Below are 16867 nucleotides of genomic sequence, written 5' to 3'. Positions count from 1 at the left end.
GCTTGTGATCATCCACTTCGTATCCTTTAATGCATCTTCCTTCCCTGACTTCTCCATTCTTCCCTTGAACCCTTATACATTTCTCACATTCACAACATCCTTCAGAAAGGTTTCGTTTTGTGTTTGGTTTTTGTTTTGGTGTTGCTTTTGGCTTTTGTTTTTGGTTCTTTTTTACAAGTCTTGCTGTCCAATACCTGAATAAGCACCACCTTTTACTTATTTTGAACCTGGTTCCCACTGGGAACCAGAGATTGATTCAGTGATTAGTAATTCAGCTCTTTCGTCCTTGACTTCACACAAAACTCTTAAGTGAATACCATCTGGTCCTGGTATTTGCTTCTGTTCGTTCTGTCTAGCTGTAGTCTGGCATCTGTCCATAGTTATTTCAGAAGATAATTGATAATAAGGTAATACAATAGCAGGTTTTCTCACCTTTTCTTATGGGCGTGGTTCTTGAGGGCTTGGCAATATAGCAGTTTCCTCTTTTATAATTTTTTTTTTTTAATTTGGCGATAGTGTAAATTGTGCCTTGGAGGAATAATTTATTTTGCATACAGTGATGAAATAATGTTATAAAAATACTAGAAGACTATAGAAAGATCATTGCTTCTAGTACTTGAAAATCACTGGAGAGTTTTATGTGGTAAAATAAATTCAAGAAATGTAAAACATGAGAATATCCTCAAAAGTTCAAGCAGGTCAAATTCTGCTTGCACATTAAAATGAAGCCAGAAATTGAAGATGAACAAATTATTTATCAGTTACATATCTTGTAATTAGTTTTACCCACAATACAAGTATTCATCTCATGTTTGACTTCTAAGTGGTACACCTATAAATACACAGAATTGTCATACTTATTCACTGAGCACTGGTGATAAGAAATCACCTGCTTTATTAAAAGAGGATATTCCCATTTTGCTAAACTTGCATTTTGCTAGATGAAAGCATGTATTCTCAATTTCTTTTTCTACCAAATCTAGAAATTGGATTTTTAGAAGACGCTCCTAGTTAAGATGCTGTTCATCCTTCATTTTCCTGATATTTCATAAGGGAAGTCTATTTGCTTCCAAGTAGTTCCAGTAATGTTTGTCCAGGGCTAGATTAGTTTACACGTTTTAGAAACAGATTTAGCATCTTCAAACAAATCAGGGGCTTCCCTACCATGCCACGACAGTCACCACCAGTACTGCTTCTTCCCCCGCCTCCCGCACCCCCCAACTACCAAACAATCTTTCTTCCTTTCATCAACTGTAAACTTAGTGGTTTGTGTCAATTGAAACTAAAATAAAATTACTATTGATCTCATCCGGAAGATCTGGTTATGGTCTGACAGAATACTTAGCATGTTAATGTATGAACGTGCAAAACATTTCAGTTTAAACATGCTAGCAGTATTGAGTAACTTGTACACACTGTGAAACTCTTAGGTAGTGCCTGTATTGAATTTGTAGTTTGAATGTGTTGATGAAGATTTTAATTTCTCAGGAGCCTTTCCAACAGGCGAAACACAAGATAAGCTAACTTTTTTGCTAGAAAACTTCAGAACACCCTGTCTATGTAAAATATATCGAGATCTTTTAGATCAGAAAGATATATTTGAGTGCTTGCAATCTGGGGAGCCTGCCCTTCTAATGGAAAGAACACAAACCTCTTGTTTTTTGCTTCTTCAAAGTAATACACTTTCTTTGGAGATGAAGTGTAAAAAAGGTGTAATCAGTTCTTCAAGGAGATGTTAAACAAAGAAATGTAGAGATTACAAATGAAAGAAAATACATAAATGTTGCCTGAGAATTAAATGAGATGAAGATAGACACCAGCTTTGGTATAGTTGGAGATGCCACTGTAAAGACCGAAAAGAGCTAACGAATAAGTATAAGCCCCTAGAACTGGTTTAGTATGGCAGATAATCGCTTGGGCTTTTAGAAGGATGAAGCTTTGTTGGCTTTCTTGATTTATGGAAACAATTGTTATTGTTAAAAATCTGAAAATACTGATAAATTGTGGGAGTGATATTATCCCTTGTTTGGAAGAGAAGATGAAAGTCTACTAAATTACAAAAAGCAAGAAGTAAGCAAGTTGAAGTGACTTTTGCACATTTTGTGTTTGGTTTGTTTTCTTTATAGGTGAAATGAGGAATGATTTATATATTACTGTAGAAAGAGGAGAATTTGAGAAAGGAGGGAAAAGTGTGGCCAGAAATGTGGAAGTGACGATGCATGTTGTGGACAGCAGTGGTCAAATTTTAAAGGTATCTTTGTTCTATGTTTTCCCTTGCTGTAGTTAATTTTGATACCCTTTTTCAGGTGTAAATCATCTGTGGCATTGTTTAAAGAGTACAAATTTGCTTTGGAAAGGTCATGTTTCTCTTTTGTCATCTTTAGCTTTTCAAAGTTTTTCCACTTTGCTTAAAACCTTTATGCAATGCATGTTTGTTTTATTTCTGTGATCAGTTGCCTATAACTGCCAGCCAAATAATTAATGATTCCATTAAGATGCTGGAATATGATGAAGCAAGATAAGTTTTTCAGAATTTTTTATTTCATAATAATTCTTAGTAGGTATGCATTTGTTCATGTTACACAGAATATGTTTTGATCATTTTCAATTTTTTATCTGATTTTAATAAATCAGAGATCCTTGATGCAAAAATCACCACTGCCTATCAATAGAAGAATAAATTAATGTTCCTTGTTGCTAGTGGTAGCTTACAAACAGGCATTGTCTTATATTTTGATTGTTAGTAGATGACCGTTTCTTAGATTTTTTTGCTGTACCAAAAGATTTCTGTTCACCTTCAACCTTTTCCATATGTGTTTAGCATCTGTGTTTTTTTTTCTTTTATTTGAAAGTACGTTTTTCACATGTTCTGCATGATGTTGAGGACTGTGGGGTGGCAAAATGAAGAAAGGCTGACACAAATGGTGTGATGCAAATTGTGTGTGTGAAGTGAGATTGTGCATAGAAATGCCTGGCATGAAGTGTATGTATGTTTTACAGACATTAAAATATATGCACATATGTGTGTATATGTATCTTTTTTATATGTATACACATGTAAAAAAATAAAAGATATCGAGATCCAAAGATGATCACTTGTAGTTGTTGAGGAGAAAAGCTACAGCTTAGCTTTCCCACAGACAATGAATAGGTATCCCCAATTCAGCACTTAGAAAAATCCATTTGTGTACTTTGCTATGGAGAGACCGTCATGGGTGTTGCAAAGGCAATCAACACTTTGCTTCTTCGGAATCAGGGTATCTGGATTTCTTTCTTTTTTTCATGCTGGGACATATCACTGACAACAGCAGGGTTACAGGCTTATTTCAGTGGACTAAAGATCTTGAGCCTGGACTCTTCTTGTCTCAGTTAAATTCTTGTTTGTTTGTTGCTTGTGCATAACACTGGATGGACCATGCTGTGTCATGGGACTCCACATCACGTTTGTTTCGTAAGACGTCCTGAACACCCGGTTCCCTGTATATAATACTTCGATTCTCATCGGTGTGGATGATTCCTGCCGTTTTTTCTGACCAGCAAATATAACAAAATGCTACTATTTTTGTGGGTTTTAAGATATTAAGCATTATACCACATGTCATATTTATGATATGAATGTAAATATTAAATAGTCTTTCTTGTAAGAACAGTCCTTGATGACCACTTACCAGAGAACTAATCTGCCTTTAATCTCTAATCAGTACTCTTTCTGCATTAGGATTTTATCTCATTTGGCTCTGGAGAGCCACCAGCCAGCGAGTACCATTCTTTTGTGCTTTATCATAACAACGGTCCCAGATGGGCTGAGCTGCTGAAACTTCCTATTCCTGTGGATAAATTCAGAGGAGCACACATCCGCTGTGAATTCCGGCACTGTTCCAGTAAGCACTGTTCATGGCTTCTGCTAGTCCTCTCCGTCACAGCTGCAGCCAGCACATGAGTTTCCATAACACCTCAGGAAAAAGACAGCTGCATGAACTCATGACACAACTTCTCAAGCTTTCAGCTCTGCTCCGTAGAACTCAGTGCTTTGGTAAAGCCTAAACACCAGGAGAAACCAATCTAGTTTTATTAAATGGAAATAGACAATATTGCAGGTGCAAATGTAAACAGAATTTCAAGTAAACTCAAAATGCAAATTCAGAATTTACCTGGTGAATTATCGAAAATTATACCTGTTCCTTAGTGCATGTTGAGCAACCCAACCAACGGGAAACGTACGTAGATACATCATGGTCAATGAACATTCACTTTTGTATTACTCTTTTTTTTTTAACTTTTAAAATAAAATTCCCAAATTTTACAAGCATTCTGAACAATTTTATAGATTTTTGAGGTAAAAATGTTCTGCATACCAAGGGATGTGAGACAGGTTTCAGAGCTACGCTGCTGACTGCTGTCAAGCTTGTAGAGAAGGGTAGCTAAAATTGTACGTCTCTGAAACTGCTGCTGTTGTTTGGCACTTTTTGGTGATGTAGATATAGCAAGATTTGATTACTTAGATTGCCTTAATGGAAAATAGCACACACAGTAAGTGATAGTGTCTTTCGAGTACATGAACTTCAAAATGTGAGGAACAGGTAATAAGAAATTTGCATTGATTTCTTTTTAAGATTTCTTTTATAAGCTATGAAGTAGTAAAGGAAAAATGTCAGTGGTATGTTTCAAACAAATGATACATTTTTGCACAGTCTTTCCCATGCAGTACAAGTTGGATATTTTTTAATGTTTGTCTACACCACTCCAACTGTGCTAAACCTGGACTCAAAAGTCGTATACATTTGATGAAAAATCGGTTGATTTTCAAAAGTATTCAGCATCTGCACTCAATGGCCTCAGTAAAATCTGTGCCACTTCAGTGTTTTGTAGTCTGCTGTCCATTTAGGTGATAGATGAGTTTTGCATTTTTAGCTTAGGCATCCAAGTTTGAAAGTGTTATCTGCTGTCTAATATTCATGTAAGGAACAGTGATATCTTCAGTCATATCTATAGAGACAGATGCCTTATTTGAAGACAGAAGTGCAGTGTAGCCTGAGGCTGACCTAAAATGGAGACCAGTAGGTAGAAGCTACTATAGGGGATAATTGTCACTAAAAAAATGTGAGTTTCCTAGCATTCTATATATTGTGAAGACTGCATATTTGGTGGCTTCCATTATTTGTTGTTAATAAATACCAAAGCATTCAGAATACTGCTTTCTGATTTACAGTGAGATAAAAGAAACCATTACAGGAAATAATGTGCAAATCTGAAAAGAAATTTAAGATAATCTTAGTCTGACTAGCTGCAAATAGCTTCCAGTGTACTTTCTTATGTTGTTTTAGATCCATTTATTTTGTCTAAAATGTACATTATTAACATTAAGTGCTGCTATTTACATATGTATTTCAGCGAAAGAAAAGGGTGAGAAGAAGTTGTTTGGCTTTTCTTTCGTGCCCTTGATGCAGGAAAATGGGAGGACTCTGCCAGATGGCACCCATGAACTCATTGTACACAAGGTAATTTGAATTAGTAATCATTAGCTGTAATAATTCCTCTAGAACATACTTTAAATGCCCAGAAACATTAGGTTGAAAAAGTCTGTATTCATTACCAAATGAGTGATAATCTTGTCACTATTAGAGTATTCATTGCTGATTGTTTAGTATTAAGCTTCCTGTTACAAACTGCAGTTGAATCTGGGCATGCATTTCAGTGCACTGATTTTACTATGAAGTCTTACTATTATATTACATTGTATTTATAATGGATTTCACAAAGATAAGTTCAGTTAAAGCACACAAAGTGAACCTAATGATACGCTTCTACTGAATTGCTGAAGTTTGAAAATCAAGCAAGTTCATTTATGTCGATCTACTCAATGTTATCATGTTTAGAGATATTTCAGTTTTGTGGAATTTTTGTTTCCACATTTAACAGTTACCTCTTTGTTCAGAGGATTTGGTATGCTTCCAGATAAATTTTAGATTTTAACACCAAAATTTGTAGCTATGCATTTGAGATAACCCGTACAAATTTGTTAACCTTCAATGTCAGATACGAAGCTATGATCCAAAACCAAAGCTGCAACAGGCACAGTAAAAATTCTTCAATTTCTGGCAGGGAAGCAATAATAATTCATATAATGTAGGGATTTGGTCCTTTGTTTTTGTGCAGTACAGCTATTTTAACTGGTTTGTTTTCACAGTGTGAAGAAAACACAAACCTTCAGGATTCTGGTCGCTACCTCAAACTCCCCTTTTCAAAGGGAATTTTCCTAGGAAACAACAGCCAAGCAGTAAAAACCACTAAAGAGTCCTTCTGGATTACGTCCTTTCTCTGCTCCACTAAACTCACACAAAATGGTAGGATATGTTGATTATTTAAAACATGATGAATTCTAATGAGTGAGGTAGCTATCCTTTTCTGTGCCAAGCAAGCATGGGTGTACTCAAAAATAGCTTATGTTCAATCCGTTTTACAAACTGGTTTTCTTCATAATTTGTTATATCCAGATGTAAACCAATGCAGCATGATAAACGACTGATTTTAAGTAGTTCAAGAATGCTTTTCAAATTAACATGGTGTTGGAATCAAATGCAGCACTCTTGGAATCAACTATCAAAACGCAGCTGCTTTACAAAACCTCTTAATCTGTTGTAGAGTTTTTATGAAATACTTGTTGTAGGCTTTAGGCTGTGGCAGTTTGGTTTTAGTTAGGCACATACTGCTTGTTTGTTGTATCACTTCTCTTCTTTTTAAGCCAACAAACATTTACTACTACTTAAAAGAATCTTATACACTGGACATAAGGAGCAGCAGACAGAAATACGTTTGAAAATGTGTTTACGCTCTTTACCAATGCTCTCTATAAAATTCTTAAGATTCTTGTTTATTTGTCATATTAACCATTTCTAACTGAAAGTTTCCCACAAATTTCTAAATACTGTGTATTTGCTTGGTAATGTGTTTCTGACCATTTTTTTGATATCCCCACAGATTTATATTACTTTTTTCTAAGCTGTTAATCACATTTTTAAGATCTTGCTTAGCGCTCTCTCTTGTGTGAATGACTGTCTTTACCCTTCTCACATGTATGATGATAAAATGGCTAATTGCTTGTAAATTGATTATAGGTGTTTAACAACAACTAGAGCATCTTTTTAAATTGAAATAAACATCTTGATTTTCACCATTTAGTAGCACTTGTCCAAAATAGAACTGTGTGCAACTAGCAAGTGGTCTGTTTCACTGTGCACATCCATTCTGTGTTCTCATAGCAATTAGCTTCAAGGTAATAAAAGTTAGCCAATAAAAGATTTTCCCATAGGTTGCTAATAGGTAATCAGAGACTAAATTTGCTTCAGTTAAAGGACATGGATCTACTGGTACTTAAACATGCATGAAACTGCTGCCCGGAGCTTAAGTATCTCACTGATAAATAGTTGCACTATTGTCTGGGGTTATAATACTAATTTATGTTCACAGTACAGGAGTTATTTTGTACTTAATGTAAATAGATGTGTGACATAGGGCATAAAATTTCCTTCTTTTTTTAACCATATTCTGAGTAAGAGGGTGTAGAATATCTGAATAATATTAATCCCCTTTTCAGCTCTGAAAGAGTTAACAATTATTTCAGCAGTACTTCAGAGGGTGGAAATATTTTCAATAGACAGGCTCATATTTTCTCCAAGGATCTTCTTTGGGAAGTTCATCTTGGTGAGTTTCCAAATCCCCATTCTTTTAAACAAAAATTTGCCAAAACCTATTGCATGCTCCGAAAATGAACATAGAGCAAAGCATGTGGATATTTGGTCGTGTGAGCATTACTTCAGTTATCCCTGAGAGAATGTAGCGTATTTATTAAAAAATACAGAATTCAAAAAATCTGCACATTTAGTTTTTTAGTAAACATTTGTATTGGTATTTTTGAAAATTGCTGGTTATTTTTTAATCTGGTTTTAAGTTCGGAGGTTTTTCTGAAGTTCGCAGAGATCTGCCTGTGTCTGCAAATAATAATGTCCAGCCTGGAAATGAATCAAAAATTATGCTATTGGTCTGACCGTGGGGTGGGGGAGGACCCCAAATCCAAACTTGTAAAGGGTGTGACTGAATTAGGCCACAGCTTTACTAGCTTACTGGGAAATTTTACTCAGCTGTCATTCTCTCATTGATAGTTCCCACATGCCATCAGCTCTCATGCATTAAAATTATGAGGACTGGGGGAAGGAGGCTGACTCCCAGTTGTTGGGATCCATAATTTCCTTACACTGGGTACTTTGGAGGGGTTTTTAGGACTATTTCCAAACAATTTTCAGAGACCACCTATCCAGGGGAGTCTATGCGTTCATCAGCATACCTCATAAGAACACATCCTTATCTAATCTGTCTGACAGTTAGATTTTCCTTAGCTTGACTTTTGATCCTAGATAGTTAATCAGTTAATTATAGCAAAAAGAAAAGTATATCAGCTTTTATATATTACATTCTTAGCTCGATAGTTACATTTCATTATCCTATAAAAACCCAAAAGAGCGAGAAGGAACATAGTATTTTTCTACCGAGTAATTAGCAATACAGTCTTACTTAAGTGTTTTTGACACATAGGAGGGATCTCTTCCTGCCAGAGACTCAGGATCCATCCAGCAAATCTGAATATTTTAGCAAGTTGGCATCTATGCATTTCTCAGCAATGATCGGCACATCCCCAGTAAGCAGCTGCTCATCAGCAGAGCAACATGCCATACAGCATATCTGTTGCGAGGCAGAGGTGTAATCCATCTATCTGCATTTTAAAAAAGCCAAACTCGTGATTAATAAAACAAAAGTAACAGGGGGCAGCTTTCCAGAGTGACCCCAGTTTGGAGGGAGTGCTAGAAACCGCAGAAGCAGCCTGTTGGAAGGGGAATGCAGACTGCCCGGTCTGGAAATCGGCTTTTTCCTTTTGAAGTGCGGTAGTGCCACACCAGGCCAATTTCTGGTGTCTCAGGATTTAAAGGAGAGAGATGGAAAGATCATCCCAAACCACTTCTTTATATATGTGATTCTAAACCTCTTATTAAACCTAGCACTTTGGATTTAAATTACAGACTTTGAGAAGGGAAGAGTTCTGTTTGGTAGGAATGGTAGGTCAGGTGTAGCCTATTTTACATGCATAGATCTGATCATGATGAAGAGAAGACATTAGAAATGTTTTTCTTCTTCAGGAAAATTTATCAGCAGTGTTGACTTTTTTCCTTTTCCAAACCTATGTTTTGCTAGTGGGCCTATTTTCGGGGACAATTTTATATTCTCATTTCTCTTAATACATGACACATTGCTGTCCCTTCCCCTTGTGATTCACGTGTCAGATTTTCTATTTGTGTCATTTATGCTTGGGCTATTCGCTAATGTTATCTCAGCACTGTCTTTCCTCCTTAGCATTTCCCTTGAAATAAGTGCTTTGAAGTGAGTGTCTTACATTTGCTTTCTCTTTCTTTTTTAATCCCCCGACAAATCCCTAATGTTGAGTGTCAACTATCTTCCACCAAGGTTCATCAAACCTGTAAAGAAGTGTTTTTGCTGTTATGAAGTGTCAGCTTCAGCTAGTCTCGCTGCTCCTCAGCTGAAGTTGAGGCTTAAAGAGTAAAGTGTAGAAGTCCATTTAATTATCCAAAAGACAAATGCAGTTCACTAGATTGTAATGCTTGTTTCTTGAAAGATCCTGACAGAAGGAATAAGAAGACCTATCATTTGTCCTTGATCTTTAGAATGTGTCTCTGCTGGATGTGTGGGACCCTTCAGCACTCAGTGCAACTCAAGGAGCTCTTTTAATCCAAACTATTACATGTTATCACAGGGTGAAGCAAAATGAAAAAGAAACATATAAATGCATAAATCCAATTTGTGCCCACCAAAATCAATTAAGGCCACAAAATATTAGTGGAATGGCATGTAGGGTGTTTGCTGTTAGCAACTCTGGTGAGATTTGAATATATGTAGAGATTTATTTAATGTTATTAAAGACAGAAATATTACTTCATTTGTTGTTGTGGGAGAGAGGAGCTTTCCTGGAGCAAACTGGTAAAGAAATGACACAAAGATAGATGTGGCTCAAATGTTACTTGACCGTAAAAACAGTCTGTGGTAGAAAGCATCCAAATAGTTGCTGAACCAAGAGGAAAACTTATCATTAGCTTCTTAGTTTGATAAGTACTGAGAACATTTCAGAAGAACTGGATCCTTCTATGACAATGCTGGACAGTGATCAACTAGACAGTACTTCAGCTGAAACTGATGGAAGAGTTGGACGGTGGTTAAAGTTTGCTGCTTCAGACAGCCAGGCTTTGAGAAATTCTGAAAAGCTGGGTTGTGAAATGTGCAAGTGGTAAACGTGAATGTGAAGGAGGTTTGGGATTTATTTAATTCAACGGTTAAAAAATATGTGGAATTTTGACTGAATACAACTTGAAAGACCTGAGCAAGTGAGTCATGACCAGAAAATGTAGTGGAGTAAGCAGAGAACCTGCAACAGAAGGGAGAAAAATAGCAGCAACATGTCAGAGTTCAGCAAGGGTCAGGATCGAGTGAAAACTGCTGAAAAGCCAGGACAGGTTTGTGAAACTCTATTTTAGGATACTGAATGGTATGGGACATGAAATTTCCAATCTCTTAGAAAAGTGGTTTTTTTAGTACATCTCTGAAGCTCAAAGCAATAATGTATGACTGAAGAGTAAGGAGTATAGTACTTACATTTAAGACAGGTGGGAGAGCAGATATGTTAACTGGGCCATCAGTCTCCGATGAATTTTATACAAGTATTTACAAGTAATCATGGGTGAAAAAATGGACGTGTAGCTAAATGGAATGTGCTGTAAGATGAGTTTATCAAAAGAATAAACTTCTTAATCTTTCTTTTTGAAGTTTTTTTATTATTATTATTGTTCAGAGGAAGCATAGCAGATCTAAACCATCTGGACTTCAATAACACACCACATGGGAAATTTGAAAAGATACAGATTAGAATAAGAGTTTTAAAACTGATACATAAAGGCTAAAAGGAAACTAGCAGGTTGCACTGAGTGGAAGGAATTTCTTTTGTGAGTGGAAGGCAAATACTACTACATCTGAAGAATTAGGCCTAGGATTTATCTCTTTTTTTAAAGGGGTGGAAGGGTTTGGGAGTGGGAGTTACTTCACTAAAACCTAAGACACTAGAAAGCCTGTTAATGACATTTGCTCCTAGTATGTAGTTGAGAGGGACAAAATCAATATATGATACAGGCAAAGCAAGGTAACTTTGATTTTAATAATTAATAAGGAATAGGAGAAATTAGATCAAATCTAATGGTATAAAAGGCAGGATCATACCCTAATGGAGACTCTTGGGAATTCTGCTGAACAGTATTAAACAGGAGAAATACCTATTTGTGTCACCAATATGGTGTATCTACAAAAAATCCCCCAAATTCTAGAACATATGTGTCGGGTGTTTACAGCAGACATATGAGCTAGCTAATGATATAGAAAATAGTGATGTAAAGTCGCCTGTATTGTATTTACCATTTTGGTCAAGAAAGCTGAGGGAGAATGAATTAAAGCTGGAGGAAATGCGAAGACACTCACATACGTTTTAGCTCAGAAGAGTTGATTTTCCAGTAGAGATTGTGCTGCTTTTTAATAAAGCAGGATCTTAGAGGCATTGTATTTGTCCTCTAAAAAGACATAGAAACATGAGTATTTTAAATACATTTAGACTGGTAATTATGAGACTATTTCTAGCTGTCAGAGGATGCCTTTGGAAGGCAGTGGAATGACAGACAATGAAATAACTACTTTTCTTAAGATGGTAGTTGACAAAGATCTGAACAAGACTGCATGATACAGTTGCCACAGGAGACTGATTTTAGTGACCCAGTACTATGTTCTTATGTTTCTATTGGTAGAGTAATTATGGGATGGAATGAAAATTTGTTGTTGGGCAGATCATATTATAGCAAATCTTGAGATGTTTTCTTTTGTTTTAATGATGCCAAGTTTTGCTGACTGGACTGTAATAGTAGAATTTAAAATCTGAAATGCTACTTTGCTTCCAACTTTAATCTTGCATTTTGTTTTTGCAGGAGATATGCTGGACCTTCTGAAATGGAGAACCCACCCAGACAAAATTGCAGGTTGCCTCTCAAAATTAAAAGAAATTGATGGTTCAGAAATAGTGAAGGTATATACCTTTCTATTCTTTTAGATAATCTGAGGGAATTAATATATTTGCATGTCACAAAAATAGCTGTTTAATAACAAACTGTCTCTTATTCTCTCCAATCAGTTTCTTCAAGATACACTAGACACTTTATTTGGGATTTTAGATGAAAACTCTCAAAAATATGGATCAAAAGTATTTGATTGTTTGGTAAGTTTCATTTTGTGATGCTGCTTAGCACTATTTCAGAACTAAGGGGGGGGGGGAAAAACAAACTTTTTTTTTCTTTTTCTTTTGCCCTTTAGGTTCACATAATAAATTTGCTGCAGGACAGCAAGTTTCACCATTTTAAGCCAGTAATGGACACTTACATTGAAAGTCATTTTGCAGGAGCACTTGCATACAGGTGAAGTCTACTTTTTCTATCTGATGTGAATACTGGCAGTTCTTGGTAAACTAAGCAGAATCGATAATTAGGTTAAATTAAACAGTATTATTAGAAATAAAATGCAATGCTAGTATGAATGCCCAGTTTTAGGCCATTAAAAAAGAATAGAATAACTTTAAATTACTAGAAAGGTTATTTTTTAATGCGCTTAACATTAGCTTAATTTTTAAATCTTTTTCTTCAGTGATTTCTTTAATTACTTTTTAAAACATGGGAGCCTTAACATCATCCAGCTGCAGCTGTGTTCACTGTCTGTGTAGAGCAGTGCACTGATAGGTATCACTTACTCTGCCCTACTCTCTGTGTTTATTTGCTGCTTAGACTTCTGTTAAAACCAATGCAGTTTAATGAGACTGCAAACCAATGCATGGAATAGCAGGGGTAGTCCATGCTGGCAGGGACTCTTTGGGCTTAACTGATCTTATGTATCCCTGTCAAAATCATTCTGCTGCATACGTAATGATGATATTATTTCCTGTTCAGCAGAGATCTACATGTTGGCTTTCAGCAGACTGAAAACTGAATGTAATATCGGGCCTGTAGTGACTAGTGAAACCTAGTTATGTATTTTTTATTTTGTCATATGACAGCTATCGGTTTGCAATTTAAATACAAAGTTAACCCTTCTCCCACTTCTGTGTTATAATACTTTCTGATGTGCTGTTCTAGAGATCTTATAAAAGTACTGAAGTGGCATATTGATCGAGTCACTGAAGTGGAGCTGCACGAGCACATACAGGAAGTACTAAAGGTAAGAAAAATGTCAACGGCAGTTATAGCTTTGAATGATGTGTTCATACAGGTTTCACTTAGGAAATGAAGCAGAGTATGTGTAAATGATGGAATTGTAGTACTAATTCTAGAGAGCCACAGACTTTTTCAGTGCAATTAGTTTATTCATCGTTCTCTTTTGCCAGTGAGTTGATCAATGGAGCTTACTACCTCTAGACTCTGGAGCTATGTGTTCCTTATGGAGTGAGGATATGCATGAGTAGGAGCTAGATCTAAGAAATCAAATATAGATTGCATTGGTGGTGTTAACATCTGTCGCATAACTGAATCTGAATGGCAGACATGCATGCTGACTTACTGGTTCAGTCCTGACACCAGGGAATTCTACTGAAAGTGGTGGGTTTGGTTGCTCTTGTTGACCTGTTCTGTACCATCAGCAGAGCACAGTGTGGAGTCAGGCTGAGTTGTACAACACAGGAATCCCATTTGGGACAGGTACTACAGTCTGGAAGTAAAATACGAACGTGGTACCCTTCTGTGCTTTTCTGTGCTGCTGTTAGCTTAGGTGTCTTGTTAATAAAATCGGCTGTATTTTTAATTCATGTTCCAACAGTCTTGCAACTTAATACAAGCTTCTTTTTTTTGGTATTATCTGGTTAACAGTTGACAGGAAAACAACTTCTAATAGGCAGAGAAATTCCAAGAACAGCTCAAAAGTTTAAGCCTATTTCTTGTATTGCCCTTGTATGTTTATGCAATAGGTGTTTCTGTAGCCAAAGACATGCAAGGGATGGGGGAAAGGGGCAGTGTTTCGATTTTGCACTTTTCCATTTGTTTAAAAAAAAAAAGTGTTCTCTGGTTTGTAGAGATTATGAAAGGCAAGGGAAGAACATTTCTGAGTACGTGCTTTTGAAATGTTAGTGTTTCAACAGAAAGATTTCCCAAAATTAAATAACATGGTGTCCTGTTTCAGACCTTTGTCATTATTTGAATGATGTGATCATTGCATGTGTTCTATTTAAAGATGTGCTGGTTCATTTTTATGAGTTATCTCCAATTTTGATGTTTGTAGGCACAGGAATATATCTTTAAATATATAGTTCAGTCTCGAAGATTATTCTCGATTGCCACTGGTGGACAAAATGAGGAAGAATTTCGCTGCTGTATTCAAGAGCTTCTCATGTCAGTACGCTTCTTCCTTTCCCAAGAGAGCAAAGGAGCTAGTGCTTTATCCCAGCTACAAGTAAGTTTTCAAGTGTGCCTGGCTTATTGCCACTTCTCATGTCCAGTATAGAAAATGTATGTGCGTCCTTAGCTATATTCCCAGGAAAGAAAATGTGTTTTGCTAGAGCAAAATGGCATTTTCAGCTCATCCTCATACCTTTTGTCCTAGAGCATGAAATTTTCATACCAGCAGCTTCTAAATATGTTTGGCAAAGATAATACTAAATCTAATATGTAATTTTTATTATAATTGTACTATAGTTATAATAATTATATTGGTGGGTATGAATAAAGTAATTTCTGTGTTTGGGGCATTTTACAGCTTAGTGTAACCACATTGGAGCTGAAGAATTTGCGCCCTACAAAACACTATGAGAGTTTCATGAAACACTATGAGAGTTTTCAGTTTACAGAAAACTGAAGTGTTGCTGGACTGTGTGTTTTAATACTCAGCTGGTATCTTTATTTCAAATGAGACTACTAAAATTGACTAGTGATAAAGCCGCAGAGGCAAATCACATAACTGTCTACATAAAGTGCCATAGATTTACCAACTTCTACAGCTCATAGATACACCATACTTTTCCCCTGTCTCTGTAACCAAAGGTGTTTAAGACCTGTTAAGAATCACCAATTTCTCAAGCTCTGCAGAAAATTGTCCTTCCAAGAAAATGGCAAATCAGAGAGAACAGAGTAGAGAGGTGGTTCTTCCATCTCATCATATAAGCAGGTGAAGTTAAAAGATGGAAGCAAAATGATATGAACAACCACATTTGGAATTCTTCTTCAGTGTCTTTAACCTTGTATGTCTTCTGTTCTGACACCAATGTGAAGGAGATCTGAGGTGTGAGGAGCTTTTCTCAGTCAGCAGGGACTGGAGAAGAAGAAGGGAATGTCAGATGTAGCCTCCTTTCTCTGGCATTGTCCTTCTTTCTTTCCCAGTGTATTGTTTCTATATTCATTATACTCACCAACTGTTGAATTCAACCAAGACTGCCAGTGCTATCTCCAGAATAAAAATCTTCATTTTTTGAAAAATGGAAGATAATGGAGGCTGTTACATTACTTATCATAAAACAAAGCAAACCAAAACAACTTGACTCAAGTCTTTTTGTTCTGATATCAGCTGGCTTCTGTTAACCTTTTAAAAATTTCCTCATACACATAGATCATGAAGAATCTGTAACATATAAATATTTTTGTTCTAAGTTGAACTTTCTACTTTCACTTTGTCCTGGAAGAAATTAACAGTCATTAGATAATGTTTAAAGGAAAATAGTCACAAGTGTAAGCCTGTTAATGAATGTGAGGATATTTCTTCTGAAAATGTGATTGTTTTTAAAGCTACTAACTACACTTGGAATGTAAAACCAGGCATTTTTCCACAGTTACTTGAATTTCTGTGGTTATTTAAATTCTATAAATGTCAAAACTGTACTTCAGTACCTGACTGTCCACTTTTCCTCTAGGCTGTGTTTCTCAGCTCCTTCCCATCGGTGTACTCTGAGCTTTTGAAGCTCTTTGATGTAAGAGAAGTGGCAAATTTGGTTCACGATGCTCTGGGCAGCTTGCCAACAGTCATGCATGGGGACGAGTCCCTTCAAGCTGTTAAGCTGCAGAGTATTGGGAAAACTGTCGAGAGTCACCTGTACACTAACCCAGGTAAGGTTACCCTGGGCTGCCTGCAGATCAGGAGCTCAAATTGTGTGCTTGGTGCACGGGCCAGCAGGTGCTGAAGGGAAGAGAGTTCCTCAGAGCAGTGCTTCCTAAGGAGCAATTCTTGAAGCACTGCTCCGTACAAGCCACTCATTTGCCAGAATACGGTTGGTTAAATTTAGTGGTTCATTTTTTAGAGACAAAGACTCGTAAAATATAGTTGTGTTTTGATCTGCTGCTGCCAATATGTCTGTGAAGGGGCTTTGCATCATAACTTTAAAGTAATTGTAAAGGAAAAAGCTTTACTAATTTGAATTTTTTTTGTTGTTGTTTTCTTTCTCCTTTGGGGGCAGTTCAGCAAAGAGATTGTCACTTATCCATTAAGACTTATTTGTGTAACTCTTGCTAGTTCAGCACTTTTGATCCTACATCGCTTAATGTAGCATAAAAAGGCTACACAAATACAAGTGATACTTGGTGCACAAAGTATGCAACAGCATAGTTATTTGCTATGTGGAAGAAAAAAACTGCTATGTGGTGATGAGCCTGACATTCTTTTCTTCTGTTTTAAGTGTAACTCATAGAAATGACCAAATATTAAATTTGAGATGAACTAATTTTGAAATAAAAGAATTAAAATAGAAGAC

At 36.3% G+C, this 16867-nt stretch overlaps 1 protein-coding gene across 5 annotated transcripts in view; it reads left to right on the top strand.

Annotated features, from left to right (window-relative positions):
• The window catches only part of DOCK4 (dedicator of cytokinesis 4), a 263237-nt gene that overhangs the window by 161631 nt on the left and 84739 nt on the right, over positions 1–16867 (top strand). For all 5 annotated transcript variants that reach the window (XM_075427729.1, XM_075427733.1, XM_075427730.1 and 2 more), the window contains 10 exons: positions 2127–2251; positions 3719–3881; positions 5392–5498; positions 6188–6344; positions 12084–12181; positions 12287–12370; positions 12466–12566; positions 13278–13359; positions 14413–14583; positions 16034–16226. In XM_075427729.1, the coding sequence (XP_075283844.1) occupies positions 2127–2251; positions 3719–3881; positions 5392–5498; positions 6188–6344; positions 12084–12181; positions 12287–12370; positions 12466–12566; positions 13278–13359; positions 14413–14583; positions 16034–16226 (1281 nt within the window). The remainder of the gene's footprint in view (positions 1–2126; positions 2252–3718; positions 3882–5391; positions 5499–6187; positions 6345–12083; positions 12182–12286; positions 12371–12465; positions 12567–13277; positions 13360–14412; positions 14584–16033; positions 16227–16867) is intronic.

Source organism: Opisthocomus hoazin, chromosome 8, assembly GCF_030867145.1.
Source record: "Opisthocomus hoazin isolate bOpiHoa1 chromosome 8, bOpiHoa1.hap1, whole genome shotgun sequence".
Classification (NCBI taxonomy): domain Eukaryota; kingdom Metazoa; phylum Chordata; class Aves; order Opisthocomiformes; family Opisthocomidae; genus Opisthocomus; species Opisthocomus hoazin.
This window is presented reverse-complemented; position numbering and strand designations above follow the sequence as displayed.